Genomic DNA, 18,528 nt, shown 5'->3' on the forward strand with positions numbered 1-18,528 from the left:
TTTAGAGAATCATTTATTAAGCATCAGTAAACAGGGTTGTCTGCTGTAGTAACTGTATAGATTCTCTGACTTTTACAGAATACCCACAAGAGCCCCAATCACTTCAGTGACGTTCTTCTAGACTGATGTCTCCAGAGACATTTTGTCTCTTGTTTTATAAAGTCACAGATACAAATTTATGCAAAAATTCACTTAGTTCTTCTGAGACAATGAATTACTGGTCATATTCTACTCCGTACAGCAGATAGATAAACTCCTAGACTACATGTGTGATCTGACCAAACAGGAGTGATGGACAACCATGCGGTGACTATTGTACAGCAAACACAGTGTTGGGTGAAGCAAAGGACCACTTACAAAGCGGAATAACATATTGTCCGAGATTTTAGCCCATAGAGATGGGGATAATGAGGGCATAAATTAAGGATTTGCATCTTGTCTCAGGCTAATACAGTGTAATTTAGGTTTAGATGTACTATGCTGTAAAGATGAGTACAGTGGGTTGTGAACCCTTTTTTTTTTCTCAAGAGCAGAGATTTTTTTATCTTGTGAAATTTTAGGTAGCACCCTCATATTTGAGTATATTAAAGCTAGAGTTTTTCTAGTTGAAGATGTATAGAGAGACCTAGAGTCTAGCCCTCAGAGCAGTGTTGAAAGCAGTGACCCAAATTCAAAAGATTAGGATTTCCATCTAGGCTCTGCTCATAACTGGCATTTCATGTAGCTCCTCTAAGTCTCTCCTCATTCGTAAAATGGGAACAAGAATGTTTCCTTCCAAAGGGGATAGTGTGAGTATAAGTGAGCTGTAAGCGCTGGGCAGGAATGCCAAGCGTTTCTGGATTTGCTTAGATAATATTCTCGCCTTTCCTCAGGACAAACATTTCTTGTGCCCATGTGTAGTCAAGGCTCACATTTTTCGTAAGCTTCAGCCTTAACTCTGGGCTACTCTGGATCATAAGCAATCTATCTTCACGTGGTATTCTGTTCCCAGGTATGAAAGGCCCTACACATTCAGTCAGTGTGTGCTATGAGCCAGGCAGTGTACTAGGCAAATGTAGCTCATTTAACACCCTTCTCTCCTCCCCACCAAAGAACCCCCGACTTGTGGGAACAGGTATTAATATCATCAGTCCCATCTCACAGATGGAGAAATAGCTTACAGAAGTGAAGCCCTGAATAGGAGTACACAATCAAGTGTTTCTTGTGCAAACTGCTTCTATTCACTCCTGAGAAAAAAATAAAGAATAAAAAGCGATATGAAAGGATCTGGCCATCTAACCAGGTATGCTAGTAAGCTGTTGATACATATTTGGACTTAAATGGCCTCAAATACCAGGGCATTTGATACTGTTCCATCTGACCAGTTTTAAAGCTGAATGTGGATATTCACCCCAATGGTACAGCTTGGTGCATCTGCTCTCTGTGCATTTTCTCTTCTGGTGTGGGTCTCACAGGGTCTCATCTCAGGCATTCAGATCACTAACATTACCTATTATCAGCATTCAGTTTTTGCAGAATGGACTCAGAATTGCAGTTTTGATGAACCCTGCTCTGAATGGACAAGAAGGTGGAAGATAGCCAAGGTAGTCACACATGACAGTAAATCACTGCTTCTGGCTTCAAGTCGGGGTAATGAGGTGGAGAAATCATGGGAGAGAGAAACTGGGAATTTCATCCATTCTTAGGTTAGAGATGCACCTTTAAAGAATAGTTTTCCTAGGCTAGAGTTAACTATTAAAATGGAGATGAGGATGCAGAGATGAGGACCAGAAGGAGGAATAACTGAAAGAACTTGATGATTTATGATTTTTAGTGTAAGAGGCAGATGTTGTCATCATAGCACCTTCCGTTATGAACCATCTCTGGGGATGGACTGTCAGAATAAGCGGATCTGCTGCTACAAAGGTTACCTTTTCTTGTTATGAACCCCAAGGACCCCAAAACATGTTTAGGCAATGAGGGAAATGGAATAGCTTTTTTCTTTTTTGTAAGTGATGTCCTCTTCTTTCCCGCAAATGGGCTCAGTAGCTGCAGACTTCACTCATATTAGGAAAACATATGTAATCCCTACATGGTGTTTCTGTGAATGAGATATGACCTCTGGGGGAATCCTGGTAATAAACATGGGCTGAAATTGGGCTTTGACATTCTCAGCTTGGGGTCAATGAGGTCAAGGTCATGGGTTCACTAGCTCTGCTTTGATAAATATTCCTCTATTTCTAGCTAAAAGCTTTGTAAATAAATAAAAGGAGGAAGATTAATGGAGGTAGAATAAATGAGTGTATGAAGGGCAGTTCAAAGTCTAGCACTGTTTCCGGAAGAGAATTCCAAGTCTAAGCCCAATGAGGACGGTGACATATGCAGAGGACAGACAGCACCACTAGACTGGTGAGCCTCCTTTCTGGACCTGTGTTCACCTAGAACAGAGGCTGCATTGAACACTGGCATTGGCTATGAAAGCCATGAGCGAAGCTTGTGACCAGTCTTTAACAAGGATGTAGATTTGCAGGACAGGAAGTCCTGGCTCTATCTGCTTTTCCTTTTTCTTCCTCACCTACCTGTACTGTACACTCCGAGATAAGATGAGGTGTAAACGAATATATTCACAGTGTCAGTTTTACCATTTCTATATTGATAGTGAGACAACTTGTTAAATTCTGGTTATCGACTCATAATAAGAGTGACTAATTCTCAGAGTGTTTGTTAAGTGCAGGGCATATACTAAGGGCTTTTCATGTATTACTTCACTGAGTCCTCTGAACAACTCAACAGTGTAGACATTTTATTAACTGTTTTTAGAAATGAGAAAAACAGGTTTAGAATGGGTGATAGAACTTGACTGAGGAGCCACATTTGCAAGCGATGGCCTGGGAATCTGATCCCGGGTCTGTTAGCTCCTGGGTCTGCGCTTTCCACATTTTGCTACTCTGCTTCCATGGTGTCTGTCCCTGCAGCTCCCCTCCCCCTCCCCCAACATCATGGCAAATGATCTATTTGGGGACTTATTAAGCTTTTTATATCCATTGCTACTGCTGCTGCTAAGTCACTTCAGTCGTGTCCGACTCTGTGCGACCCCATAGACGGCAGCCCACCAGGCTCCGCCGTCCCTGGGATTCTCTAGGCAAGAACACTGGAGTGGGTTGCCATTTCTTTCTCCAATGTGTGAAAGTGAAAAAGGAAAGTGAAGTCGCTCAGTCGTGTCCAACTCTTGGCAACCCCATGGACTGCAGCCCACCAGGCTCCTCTGTCCATGGGATTTTCCAGGCAAGAGTACTGGAGTGGGGTGCCACTCAGGTCAATTGTGCGGATGAACTTATCTGCCCTGTAAAGTCACACAAGGTAGAAAGTAACAAATACCTTCTTCTGAAATAATTAGTCAAGAGCTAAGAAAGAAAACAGAGCTTCTTCAACCCACTGAATACACAGTCTTCCAAAATATTTGTTCACCCAGAGCTTGCATTTTTCTGCTCAGGAAATATAAACATTTTATAAAAATGAGATGTACGCCTTGAGGGATTGTCGTGGCTCTGAGATTTGCTTCCATGCTGTGTGCAGCAGCCAGGTGAGGGGAAGGGGATGGTCAGCAGTGTTCTGCACCAGAGATCAACCATCCAGCCCAGCCACTGCCCAATCTGCAAAATGAAAAGCTTGAACTGGATGACCTTAAAGTTGCTTTTCAGTTCTAAAATATGAATTCCTAAGCCCCAAGCTTGGGTTAGATGTGTCTCCTATGTGCTTTTGTGACAATCTACCCGCCTGCGCTTCCTCTCACCTGGCACTAAGCACAGTCCCTGATAATCCCTGCTAATCTCAGCTTTGAAGCCTGGCACAGGGACAACCAAGTGTCTCTGTTTCTCTGCCTGTCCCAGCACCTCGGGACCTTGCAGGAAGGAGTTACTCAATACATACTTGTTAAGTGAATGAATGAATGAATACAATCATACATGGTTCTCTGCATTTTCTTTGTTGTGGGTTTATCCCATGAGCCACTGTGGCAGCATTTAGACTTCATCCAACTACAATGAGTTCCTGTCTAGCAGATCATTCTAACAGACAGAGCATCACTGGAGAAGCAGCTGGAGGCTGGTAGCCTCCTGCCTACTTCAGGGGCCAGGATAGGGATAAGGCTGGTTCATGGCCTCCCCCATGAAATAGCTCTGACAAGTTTTTATGACTTTACCAGAGCTCTGGTGGACCATGGTGCTTTTTAGTCCCATGCCCAAGTGATGATGCCAATGTATATACATACAGGAGATTTCTTTTGTATTTTCATAGCTTCTCTCTATACAATAAGCATAAAGGTATATAATAATAAAAATAAAGATAAGAGTTTCTTATAATTACTGGAAAGCAAGGGAAATGAAACTTCAGAACGTCATAGCAGAGCCTTGAGAAGTAAAGATATGAAGTCAAAGCAGGAGCAAAATATTTGAACTTGACAAGCACTTAACAGTCTTATTTGGAACAAAGTCATGGTCAAACATTAATTTAGAATCACTTGGCCTTTTGGACTTAACTGAAGTGGTCCCTTAAGACTCTCTTTAGGCTTTAAGAATTGTTGTCAAAAGCATAATAAAATCTTCTTGTGTTCACACATCTGCTGAAACAAACATGAAATCCAACATTTCAGTACTGTAGGTCCCAGGATGGGGCAAAGGGCCTCTGTCCCTCCTTGCAAGAGAGAAACTGCATCAGGAATCACCTCTCACCAATCAGAATGGCCATCAATGAAAATCTACAAACAATCAATGCTGGAGAGGGTGTAGGGAAAAAGGAACCCTCCTACTCTGTTGGTAGGACTATAAATTGATACAGTCACTATGGAGAACAGTATGCTGCTGCTGCTGCTGCATTGCTTCAGTCATGTCCGACTCTGTGCGACCCCATAGACGGCAGCTCACCAGGCTCCCCGGTCCCTGGGATTCTCCAGGCAAGAACACTGGAGTGGGTTGCCATTTCCTTCTCCAATGCATGAAAGTGAAAAGTGAAAGTGAAATCGCTCTGTCGTGCCTGACCCTCAGCGACCCCATGGACTGCAGCCTACCAGGCTCCTCCGTCCATGGGATTTTCCAGGCAAGAGTACTGGAGTGGGTTGCCATTGCCTTCTCTGGGAGAAGTTCCTTAAAAACTAAAAATAGAACTACCATAGAATCCTGCAGCCCCACTCCTAAGTATATGTGTGGAGAAAACTATAATTCAAAAAAACATATGCACTTCTATGTTCATAGCAGCACTATTTACAATATCCAAGACATGGAAACAATGTAAATGTCCATTGACAGAGAAATGAATAAAGAAAATGTGGTGCATAGATACGATGGAATACTACTAAGTCATAAAAAAGAATAAACTAAGTCATAAAAAAGAATAAAATAATGCCACTTTCAGCAACATGGATGGGCCTAGAGATTATCATGCTAAGTGAAGTAAGTCAAACAGAGGAAGACAAATACCATTTAATATCACTTATGTGTGGGATCTAAAAAAAAAATGAATGTTATAAATGAACTTATACCCCCAAAAGAAATAGACCCACAGACATAGACATGGTCACTTGTGGTTACCAAAGCAGATGAAGGGGATAAATTAGTAGTTTGGGATTAACATATACACACTGCTACGCATAAAACAGATAATTGGCAAGGACCCACTGTATAGCATAGGGAAATATATTCAATATTTTGTAATAACCTATAAGGGAAAAGAATGTGAAATGTATCTATCTATCTATTACTTTGCTGTACACCTGAAACTAACATGACATTGCAAGTCAACTATGTTTCAATAACAGACTCTTTTAATTAAAAAAAAAAGAAATAAACAGCATCTCTGAGGAGTCAGCTGTTTATTCAAAGCTCTTTCTACTTGGTATTCAGGGGCTGTTATCTTCTTCTATTAATAGATGATGACCAAAGCAAAACCCCAGCTCTGCCTCTTACAAGTGCTGCCTGCTGCTTGCTGTGGATATGGGTTAGGTTTTACATAGATGTGAGCTTCCAAAGGGGCTTCCCAGGTAGCTCAGGTTTAAAGAACCCGCCTGCCAATGCAGGAGATGTAGGAGATGCGGGTTTGATCCCTGGGTCAGGAAGATCCCCTGGAGGAGGAAATGGAAACCTACTGCAAATGACAACCTGCTCCAGTATTCTTGCTTGGGAAACTCCATGGACAGAGGAGCCTAGCAGTGTACAGTTCATGGGGTCCAAACTGTCGCATGCAACTGAGCGACTAAGCACGAATAAGCCACCAAAGGCCCTGAGGAAGCATTTCCCCTCCCCTGCTGCCTAACCTCATCCCCACAAAAGCCCACAGTTCCGCTCTGCAGCTTCTAATGATGCTTCTTAAGGCTTGAAAACAAACACAGTAGATGCTATAGCTTGGCTATTTTTTTTTTCTGTGCACTTTTAAAAACTTCATCTTAGCCTTGCACTTGGCAAAGCAGCTCTGGTAGAGGAAATGAATATTAGCTAAGGGATCTGTGGGCTGGAGTTCAAGTCCTGGATCCTACACTTGCCAACAAGTTCCTTTCCTCTCTAGACTATATTCTGGTCCTCAAGTAGAATTAAGACTTGCCTTCCTCACACAGGTGTGAGGACATGATCATAGCATAAGGAACATGAGGAGGTGCTTTGCAAATCGCCAAGCACTGAACATATCAGATATATTGGAGCAAGAAACAGAAAGCAGGGATAAAGAAAAGGAATCAGAGAGAGAGAGATGTTGAAGAGGTGCTTCATGACACCAAGGATGTAAGATGGTTTCAGAAGAAGCCACATTCAGTCTTTCGAGGGAAGAATGAGAGTAAATGTCAAACACCTTCCTTACTTCCCATTCTGTTTCCTATTTTCTTTCCTATGAAGTATAAGGTAACAAAATTGACCTAGTTCTAAGAAAAGGACACAGGAAGATAAACAGCTCAATACTAAGAAAAGATAAAGGAAACAACAGTCTAAAACAGTGTGCATGTTCAAGGTTTAGAACATCATAAAGATGGAGATGAAATTACACAACCATTGCAAGTGCCCCTGATGCAAAGTCCTGTGAAAACGAGCCCCCTGATTCTTCACCTCAGGCCTCTGGGTTGATAGCTACAAGAGATGTTCTGCTGATAGCCATATGAGACGTTCTGATGCGAAGCAGAGCCAATGGGGCAGGGAGACAGTGGGTCTTTCCCTGTCAAGCTCACACTCCCTCCCACCCATGACACTTCAATGGTCCTCTTGTTTTAATTATCGTGAAGTCTCATTCTGGCTGGAGCAGAACATCTTGCCACTCAAGAGTGCCTACATAGAATATAGCTTTATGGACAAAACAAAAAAGATTGTCCCAAGTATTAGAAAAGTTGCCAGTCTTTTCAGCTGCAAATCCTTAGAGGACTCATCAGTAACGGGGTCACTTCTTGGTTTAGATTCTTCTGCCAGCACCTCCTGTCTCCACCTCCCCATAGCCTACCCCTGCCCAGCCTTTCTCAAGGAGTTGCTGAGACTTCAGGAACTGAGTAGAGATCTTTCATTGGCTTTCCATGCAACACAGCCCAGCTGGGTGATAGGCTTTCACTCTAGAAACGGTGCGTCAGAGCTGTTGAGAAGGCAGGGGTCAGAGGTAACTTACAAAATCGGGCGAGACTGGAAATCTTCCTGGTTCATCCTCTCAGACTGGCGGATTTTCAGGATTTCTGTGTAGCTCAGGTTCTGCAGTTTGCTCTTGAACTGGTCCAGGGAGCTAGGCTTGGTTGTAAGAGCTCTCATAACCTGTTCCTTCACCACCTGCATTACCTGTGAGATTGAAGGAAAACCATAATTTTCCTGGGGATTGACCTTACCCATTCAGAAAAATCTTCCACAGATTATGGTTCCCTAGCCCCCGGTTCCCTTCGTTTGCACTTTTGGCCCCAACTTGGAGTGTGCTTTTCCAAAGAGTCAACTGCTATGATATACAGCTTCCATTTCCTTCTATACTACTGGAATTGCAAGGAAAAGGTGGATTGACTAACTTTGAATTGGGAAGGGAGAGGGAGACTTAGGGTGGGAGGGTGTATACCTATTTATTTGCTTGATATATTATATGACTGTAGACAATGCAACTCAAGAGAAAAAGGAGTCTAAGCAACAGCTAGAAGTCTGCATAATCATTATTTTTTTCCAGGAGAAACTCTCTGAGACACAATTAACTGTGGAAGTTTGGTTGGCACTGGTTCAAGTGAATGTGAAATAATACCTACACCCGTCCCTCCTGGGTTGCTTTTGTCATGTAGTTAAGGTCTGAGTGTTCATACAGATGATATAGCCAGAAATGTGCATGTGGTATTGCCTCTCTGAGCCGGGCACTAAAAAAAGAGGTCTACTGAATTAGAGCTGACACATCCCATTGGAAGCCTCAAGGAAAAAGAAGAATATGGTAATTGGCTGCTTCAGGACAGGTCCAGACCACAAAGGCAATTAACCATTGCCTCTATTAATGTGGATTCATCTTCATCCAAATATCTAGAGCAGGAAAAGACCAGAAAACACACAGAGGCATCCAAGAGACTGTAACCTTGCAGCTTCTTTCTTTCAAATCCTCCATTATAGATGCTAACAACAATTGTTACCCTTGATAACATACCTACTATGAGCCAGATACTATGAAAGGTACTTCATATGTATTCTTTCTTTTAATCTACTCTAATTCAGGACGTGGGTATCATCATTATTCCTATATGCAGAAACTGAAGCTTTGAAAACTTTAACTAGTCCAAAATTCTATAGATGATGGGTAGGTGGTTAAGCTGAGATTTGAACTTAGGGCTGACTGTAAATGCTGTATTTTACTGTCTTCATACCAACATTCTGGGGTCATCTGCAACTTAAAAATAAGAGTAGATCACCAGTGCACCTCAATTATGTGCTAGGTTCGGTGTCAGGCACTTTGCTGTTCATCATTTCATTTAATCCTCTTTTCAATACAGTAAACTATATGTTTTTACTAGTACTTTAAAGATAAGAAAATGGACTCAATATTGGGAAAAGAATCTGAAAAAGAATAGATATATGAATATGTATAGTTAATCACTTTAATCACTTTTCTGTACAGCTGAAACTAACACAACACTGTAAATCAACTATAATATAAAGTGCAACATTTAAAAAATATATAAGAAAATGGTTACTGAGAAGGATTGAGAACTTCTCTAAGGTCACACATATCTAGTTGAGATCTAAGATACCTGTATGGTGAACAGAACACACACTGAGTGTTGAACAGCCCCGGGGTACCACCTAGCCCATCATTATGACTGTGATCTCAGTATGCTCCTATGGCTTCTAAACAGTTATTCATTCAACAATTCAAGTACGGTAGATAGTAATTGCTCACTGATGGGGGAAAAAAACCAAACAAACAAGTATTAATTGCTCGTCGTGTCTGACTCTTTGCAACCCTATGGAATGTAGCCCGCCAGACTCCTCTATCTATGGGATTCTTCAGGCAAGAATGCTAGAGTGGGGTGTCATGCCCTCCTCCAGGGCTTCTTCCTGACCCAGGGATCAAACCCAGGTCTCCTGTGCTGCAGGCAGATTCTTTACCACCTGAGCCACCAGGGAATCCCACTCACTGGCTATTCCCACCAAAATGTCAATATTTCATGAAATGTTATTGAACAGAAGTAACAGTTTTATAGGATGGAAAAGACCGTGGCAACCAGAACTTTCAAACCCGAGTGATGGCCAGGTGATGGCAAAAAATCTCACCACCTCAAGTAATATTAGGCAGATGAAATGTCCTCCACACATTGGACAGCTTGTTGCACCAGCTGAGCTCTGTTTAATGGCATTGCCCTTCTCTGATGGTACAGGGTGCTTTCTCCAAGTGGATGTCTCTAGCACAGCTGTCCTATTACAAATAAGGACCTGTCCAGTGATCTGCTGGGGTCCACAGACATTGAGAGGCAGAACAAGAAAATGAATCCTTCTTGGTAGCAAAACAAAATGTGCCCTCAGAAAAACCAAAGCCTTGGGGGAACCCATAAGCCCATGAGTCCCCTCAGCTCAGGGATGTCTGATAGCTCACTCTTTAGTCATCTGCATGCACATTGCTTGCCCTGCCCTTGTGTAACCAGGAATCCCATGTCAACCACATTTTCCTTTAGTCAACTGAACACGGCTGAACCAAGGGTAAGATGAGTCATAGGTGGCCGGGAGACAAACAGGTCTGTCTATTTTCAAGTGCTATCAACCCTTATTTTTCCTTAAATCCTTCTAACCTTTAAGAATCCATGCCCACAGTAAGACTGCCCACTACTAGGTAATCTATTTGCATTTTCATAGGAACTATGAGGCAAGAAGTATTTTATCACATGAAATAAATCTAATTGTAGGAATCTTGAGAAACTTCAGAAGAAAATGTGAAGGATGACAGATCTATATCATTCACTATGGATCTGCTTTATCCAGTAGGCAACACTATTCTCAGAGGACTGTGTGCCATGCTTGCCTTGTCAAGAAGAGGTTGCTGGTGATAACACTGATGTAAGACTCTTGAGAGTACCTTGGACTGCAAGGAGATCCAACCAGTCCATTCTGAAGGAGATCAGCCCTGGGATTTCTTTGGAAGTAATGATACTAAGGCTGAAACTCCAGTACTTTGGCCACCTCATGCGAAGAGTTGACTCATTGGAAAAGATTCTGATGCTGGGAGGGATTGGGGGCAGGAGGAGAAGGGGACGACAGAGGATGAGATGGCTGAATGGCATCACCGACTCAATGGACATGAGTCTGGGTGAACTCCGGGAGTCGGTGATGGATAGGGAGGCCTGGCGTGCTGCAATTCATGGGGTTGCAAAGAGTCAGACACGACTGAGCGACTGAACTGAACTGAACTGAAAGGCATGAAGGCAACTGTCCTCCAGGCCAGTGACTCATGGGACTTTCTGGGGCGATGGCTGGATTACTCTGCAGTGTAATTCCACTGGTTATTAGGATTACCATAAGTCAGACTACATTTTAAAAAATATTTTTATTTATGTATCGGGCTGTGCTGGGTCTTAGTTGTGGCATGTGGGATTTTTATCTGTGGCATGTGGAATCTAATTCTTTGATCAGGAATCTCTGACTTAGCCCCGGTGCATTAGGAGTGCAATTTTAGCCAACGGACCACCAGGGATGTCCCAATCAGACTGTATTGATCGAAACTTTTTTTTTTTGAGACTTGGGAACGGATTTTCTAAAAACCCAACTACATACTGTTAATAAGAAACATGTTTTTTTTTTTTAAATATGTGCTTTTACTAAAATTTTAATTTTTTTTCTTTTTCTTTTTTTAAAATTTATTTTAAGTAGAGGCTAATTACTTTACAATATTGTATTGGTTTTGCCATACATCAACATGAATCCGCCACAGGTGTACACGTGTTCCCAATCCTGAATCCTCCTCCCACCTCCCTCCCCATACCATCCCTCTGGGTCATCCAAGTGCACCAGCCCCAAGCTTCCTGTATCCTGCATCAAACCTGGACTGGTGATTCATTTCTTATATGATATTATATGTGTTTCAATGCCATTCTCCCAAATCATCCCCCCACTCCCTCTCCCAGAGTCCAAAAGACTGTTCTATACATCTGTGTCTCTTTTGCTGTCTTGCATACAGGGTTATCGTTATCATCTTTCTAAATTCCATATATACGCATTAGTATACTGTATTGGTGTTTTTCTTTCTGGCTTACTTCACTCTGTATAATGAGCTCCAGTTTCAACCACCTCATTAGAACTGACTCAAATGTATTCTTTTTAATGGCTGAGTAATACTCCATTGGGTATATGTACCACAGCTTAAAAATTTGCTCGAGAAGCATTATTTGTGAAATCAACATAACAAACATTGCTGAGTGCTCGTGGAAAACAGATGGAAACAGTGGTTGACTTTATTTTTTGGGGCTCCAAAGTCACTGCAGATGGTGACTGCAGCCGTGAAATTAAAAGATGCTTACTCTTTGGAAGGAAAGTTATGACCAACCTAGATAGCATATTAAAAAGCAGAGACATTACTTTACCAACAAAGGTCCGTCTGGTCAAGGCTATGGTTTTTCCAGTAGTCATGTATGAATGTGACAGTTGGACTATAAAGAAAGCTGAGTGCCGAAGAATTGATGCTTTTGAACTATGGTTTTGGAGAAGACTCTTGAGAGTCCCTTGGACTGCAAGGAGATCTAACCAGTCCATCCTAAAGGAGATCAGTCCTGGGTGTTCATTGGAAGGACTGATACTGAAGCTGAAACTCCAGTGCTTTGGCCACCTCATGCCAAGAGCTGACTCATTTGAAAAGACGCTGATGCTGGGAAAGATTGAGGGCAGGCAGAGAAGGGGATGACAGAGGATGAGATGGTTGGATGGGATCACTGACTCAATAGGCATGAGTTTGAGTAAACTCCGGGAGTTGGTGATGGACAGGGGGGCCTGGTGTGCTGCAGTTCATGGGCTTGCAGAGTTGGACATGAGTGACTGAATTGAACTGAACTGAAGGCATGCTCTTTGCCTTGTGTGAACTAAGGCTCTAATAAGAGAACCAGGATGAGCAAAGATTATGACAGCTGAAATGTGGATGTGACAGAGCAGATGGATGGATAAACATTGTTGGCAGATGGGAAGGTATTTCAAAGAAGAGAATGTCACATGAATTTAGAATGAAGTATGCATATTCAGTGATGTTGAAATAGGTAAATAATATGGAAACTACCACATCTTAACTGCTTGAAACCTGGGCTATGTCTGAATTGGAACCAGTTACATAAACATTGTTTCATGCCCCCAGTGTAACGGAAGAGAGGAAAATTTCCAGTTGACCTTCCACCTGATCTGCTTCTTTTTTTACTCAGGCAAAATGCTAAATTTGGGATGCTTCACAAATTTTGAAATTGTGACCATCTCATATCTTGCAGTATAAATGGTGGCTAAATATGGTCAAGGCTGAATTATAACACTTTGTAGTTTCATGTGAGGGGCACTGCAGGAGCTGTCCCTTTCCTCATTTAGAGAAACTCAGAGTTGAGCCAAGGTTGTAATTGTCATCTCCTAATGTTATTTGACCTTCTAGCGGGAGGTAGGACATGTAAGAGAGACAAAGATGTAGCAACTAGAACACCAAAAATGAAGAGGTTTTAAAATAGAATTAGGTTAATGCTGGGGGAGTCTTAACAGCTCTCTCCACTTTTCTCATTTTATAGATGAGAAAACAGGCTCAGAGGGCCAGGAGATTCTCTTATTTCATGAGTTTCTTAAGGAGCTGCCAGAGATGACAGTCACTAGACTACGTGTGACTAGACACAATGATAATGCTAGTAAGAGGGTATGCAGCATGAACTGACCAATCACCATCCTTCCCAGACTTTTCTGACTCGACTTGAGGCAGAATTGAAGTGTGCTCTTTTCGCCTCAAATTGAGAACTGTGAGAATGTCCCTTAACATATGGCAGAGTGGAAGATAATGAGCCCGATGCCAGTAGAATCAGACACAAGAAAGTTAGAAGCACGTGCACGTGTGTGTGCGGGGGTGGAGAGAGAGAGAGAGAGAAGGAGAGAGACAAAGAATGTGTTAATAATGGTGATGCCATGTGCATGTACTAAGTCGCTTCAGTTGTGTCCGACCCTTTGTGACCCTTTGGACTGTAGCCTGCCAGTCTCCTCTGTCCATGGGATTCTCCAGGCAAGAATACTGGAGTGGGTTGCCATGTCCTCCTCCAGGGGATCCTCCTGACCCAGGGATCGAACCTGCATCTCCTGAATTCCAGGCAGATTCTTCACCACTGAGCCACTGGGGAAACCCAATGATGAAGCTATGCTGTTGCTGCTGCTGCTAAGTTGCTCCAGTCATGTCCGACTCTGTGTAACCCCATAGACAGCAGCCCACCAGGCTCCCCCATCCCTGGGATTCTCCAGGCAAGAACACTGGAGTGGGTTGCCATTTCCCTCTTCCTTGCATGAAAGTGAAAAGTGAAAGGGAAGTCGCTCAGTCATGTCCGACTCTTCGAGACCCCATGGACTGCAGCCCAGCAGGCTCCTCTGTCCATGGGATTTTCCAGGCAAGAGTACTGGAGTGGGGTGCCATCGTCTTCTCCAACCACAAGGTTAGTTCAACTCTGGTATTTGCTGGTTTGATTACATAAGCCTTTTTTTCTGGAAATGGTTTGAATGGGATTCTTGTCACTTTCAACCGAAGATCTCAATGAACATAAGCAATGAAGTATGCAGGAATACCAATTTAAGAGGCTGACATTGCCCAGATTGGAGAAAAAATAGGAAAAGGTCACTGGGTAGGAACAATAAAGCTATTTTGAAAACAAATAAGTTAAAATCATCTTCATTTATACGCTCATGGTTGTACCTTTGCATGGAAATGATGATAATCCCTTATGCAAGTATGGGAAACTCTTCAGCTTCTACTTATACTCTGCACTTAAAATCCACTGTTAGAATTCCATTTCTCCTGCTTAAGACTTTGATCCCTGCTAGATGTAAGCATCCATAAGTGGAACAATCCTTTAAATCCCCAACAATCATTTACACTTCAGTTTGAAGAAAATATAGCCCTTTTCTTAAGAGTAGGTGGATAAGGGTGAAGAGGTCTGGATGGCACTGGCCCCAGGAAAAGGGAAGCAAGTGGTAGGTATACAGGATAAAACAGCAGCCAAATATTGGTTTTGCCTACCTCACAGTTTTGCTTGGCACTGGCCATTGTTCTATGTCCAAGAGCAATGACCTGAGCGACAGATGTCATTGTTTCCTTAAGAAGGGGCAAAATAGTCAGAGGGGTCAAACGGCCTTCTATTCCTTTGCAACATACCTTCTACAAGAACTAGAATTAATGATGTGAAGTCTCTGTTAGTGCTCTATGTGTGCAATTTAAATCAGGATACTCACAACCACCATCTTTAACCCCATCCTCTTTGGGAAACCTTTAATCATTTTCTGAAAAACCCACAATGGTGTTGCAGAGGCACGAGCAAATCAATGAACTTAAAACTTCTTAATTACAACATGTGCTTTGCCACAGACATCAAAGAAAACATACTCTTAGAATTTGCATTTGGTATTGACTGATTATGTAATCAAGGTCTGGACCGTGTCTGTGGTCTGAACCGTGTGTTTCTGGAATTTTCCCAGCACACACTGACTGTAATAACATCATATGTTACAAAAGAAGTGGGGGTCCCACAAGACACTTGTACTTTAAATGGAGAAAACCTTTTGGCTCCTTGGCAGAGTGGGTTAAATGTGTAAGTGCTGGGTATCCCTGAATAGAACCAAGCATGCTGGCAGTCTAACGGTGCTCCGGTTTCATTATTGTTAACTGCAATGAGCTTCTGATCCATGGAGCCTCTGTGTGCTCCTGGTCTCATCAGCTCTTTGACCCTGACACACCAGTTACATCTTTATCCAGCATCATTCATCCATTCATTCAACAACTGTTTCTGAGCATCTACAATGTAAAAGGCCCTAAGAGTGAGTGTTCTTGTGTGGAAGGAGCTCCTGGCCTGGGAAAGTGAAAGACTTGCAACTCCATCTGCATCTTCCAAGAGAGGACGTGACGTCATAGTGGTGCATGGGCAAGATATTCATCCTTCAAATATTTCCTGAGCCCCTCTCAAGTGCCAGAGGGCTGAGGGTGTAGAATGGGGATTTTGGCTGGGGTTTAAGGAGAGGCCAGATATGGACATGAGGAGGAGCAGGGAAGGAGCCTGTCTCAGTGGAAGAAACGGCATGAGGCAAGCTCAGAGAGAGGAGAGAACAGCTCTAGGTGGAGAAGAGTGGCTGGTGGTTTCATTTAATTGGAGAAATGAGGTGGAGTTGAGAGGTAAGGCTGGGAAGATGGTAGGTGGCTTTACTAAGATGAAAAATGCAGATTGTTTTTTTCTATTACTAATGATAAATCATCAGAGGATTTTGGGTGGTGTGATGGAATTCAGTAATGTATATTGGGACACATACAAAGGTATCTTTTTTCCTGGGCCAGTTGGGGAAAGGAGGGATGTCAGCAAAGTCTACACGGTTGAGACAAGACTGTTGCTGGGACTTGAAGGATGAATGGGAGTTACGATGTAATGGAAGAGGAAAACGTCCCTCCAGGCAGAGGGACTGGCAAGAGCAAAGGCAGGATGTAGGCAGTGCATGACTCAGGTATTAGAGAAAATATGCTTTTGGAGTTCACGTTAGTAGTTTTCAGCCAATGGATGGGTACTGGTTGCAGGGCAGCTACACAGCCTTTAGAGCTCAACACACACAATTTTGAAACCAGGCTGCCAACCTCCTCAAGATGCTCAATCCCTCCCAGACTCATTCCCATCATCTGTAAACTGGGAGAATGAATCATTTGAGATTCATCAGAGCGTTAGTGATAAAGAATCCTTCTGCCAATGCAGGAGATGCAAGAGATGCATGTTCGATCCTTGAGTTGGGAAGATCCCCTGGAGTAGGAAATGGCAACCCACTCCAGTATTCTTGCCTGGAGAATCCCATGGACAGAGGAGCCTGGCAGGCTACAGTTCACGGGTCTGCAAAGAGTCAGACACAACTCAGCAACGGAGCGCATGCGCATGCACGTGCATGCACACACACACAGACACAGACACACACACACTGTTTATTGTTAATGAGGTAAAGCCTAAAACTCTGCATGGTATATTGTAGATAGTTAGCAAACACTAGTTCCCCTTCTCAAGCCTTAGTTTACTCACTGTGAAGTGGAAATTATAGTACAGAGTTCACAGGGTTGTTGTAAAATCTAAACAACATACTATGTGCAAAGCATCTGACACAGTGAATGGAACATACTAGATTCATGACAAATGTGAGTCCCCTTACCTTCTGAGAATGAAATTATGTCAGAGGTTTCTCCTATAAAAATATTCCCAGACCACATCATCTGTATTATCTGGCAACTTGCTAGAAATGCAGCTTCTTAGGCCCACCCCAGGCCCATGGAATCAGAAACTTTAGGGCTGGGCCCAGGAATCAGCGTTTTAATAGCTGCTCTAGATGATTCTGATGCACCTTCAAGTGTGAGAACCTCTGATTTCAGCAGATGTCCAGCACCACTTCTGAGCCTTTAGTGTGGCCTCTATAGAGAGTCCTGTCATATGTCTATAAAGCAAGGAAGTTAATGACTAGTGTATCTGTAACCCCATCTAGATTGTAAATCCCTGGAAGGCAGGCACTGTTTCTTGTTTGTATTGTGGCCCATGGTACTTAACAAGTATCTGCCGGACTGTAATGATTGATAGGCTCAACACTGAAGATTCTCAGGCTTCTACCGTTCATCTATAGAATTAAACAAATGCAACCTTAACACAACTGTAAGACTGCTAACACACCTCTCAGAGAGCACTTTTCCACAGCCTAAGGAATAATGTCTGTGGCTTTGAGATGGTGTCTTGGGGTTCCAGAGGTCGTTCTGGGCTTTCTTTCAGAGGTGAGCTGGAGGGGGCTGATCTGAAGCTGAGTGAAGGGTTTTGGAAGAAGCCATGGCAGTATACCACTAAAGGGGATGCTTACAAATATACAATTACCCAACCAGTGGTGCCCGTTAAATGGATTTATCTCCATGATGAAGAGAAAAGGCTGTCTTAGAGAAGACAGATGCCAATGCGGTCTGGCTTTAAAATGACTCATGAGGGAGAGTTCTCATTGCTGGGTTTAGGACTGGAACCATTTTTCTTCCCAGAAATTTTCTTTACATAAAACAACAGAAGGCTCAGAAAACTTGAGGGATTCCACCTGGAGAGGAGTATAGGGGAAGGAAGACCCCAGGTACCCATGTATAAGCAGGATACTTTTCTGGAGACTAGGACTCACTCTAGGGGGCTACTCTCCAAGGTTAGAATGTGGGGAGAAGTGGCCTTGCCTAGAAAAAGTTCAAGAAGTTAGGGTGAAAACTGGTGACTTACCTGGAAGGGACAGTTACTGAACCAGATGTAGGCTGTCAACTGACCTCCATCCTTTAGAGGTCTTTAAACTTAGGATAGCTTCTGGAAACTAGAGATGATTCTACTTTATAGTTCTGCCATAGGTAGGGAATGGACTGCCTGAGTCAGTTCAAGCAAACAAGACTTTTGCTGAGTGCTATCAAGTGTATTGTCATGCTGCAGTCAATGGGGTCGCAAAGAGTTGGATACAACTTAGCGACTGAACAACAATAAATCAAATATATTAAATGAAAGAAAGAAAAAATAAAAGTGATTTCTTAGCCCAAGGAGCAGGATTTAATTTTTCTGTATTTATCTTGGGGCAGTTTGATCTAGAGCAGAGGTTGGCAAACTTCTCTTAAGGGCCAGATAAGAAATATTTTAAGCTTTGTGGACCATATAGTGTCTGTAGTAGCTACCCAGCTCTGCTGTGGTGCCATGAAAGTGACCACAGATAATAAGAAATGATGAGCATGGCTGTGTGCCAATAAAACCTCATTTGACAAGATAGCTGGTAGACTGGGTATACAGCCTGCAGGTGGGAGTGTGCTAACCCCTGGTATAGAAGAAAAATACCTGGCTTTAGAATTAGGCAGTGCTCA

General features: G+C 42.8%; 1 protein-coding gene across 10 annotated transcripts in view; it reads right to left on the minus strand.

Moving 5' to 3' along the window:
• ELMO1 (engulfment and cell motility 1) overlaps positions 1-18,528 on the minus strand; it is a 589,784-nt gene that overhangs the window by 33,184 nt on the left and 538,072 nt on the right. For all 10 annotated transcript variants that reach the window (XM_027539543.1, XM_027539544.1, XM_027539545.1 and 7 more), the window contains one exon: positions 7,609-7,772. In XM_027539543.1, the coding sequence (XP_027395344.1) occupies positions 7,609-7,772 (164 nt within the window). The remainder of the gene's footprint in view (positions 1-7,608; positions 7,773-18,528) is intronic.

This window comes from Bos indicus x Bos taurus, chromosome 4 (genome assembly GCF_003369695.1).
Source record: "Bos indicus x Bos taurus breed Angus x Brahman F1 hybrid chromosome 4, Bos_hybrid_MaternalHap_v2.0, whole genome shotgun sequence".
Classification (NCBI taxonomy): Eukaryota; Metazoa; Chordata; class Mammalia; order Artiodactyla; family Bovidae; genus Bos; species Bos indicus x Bos taurus.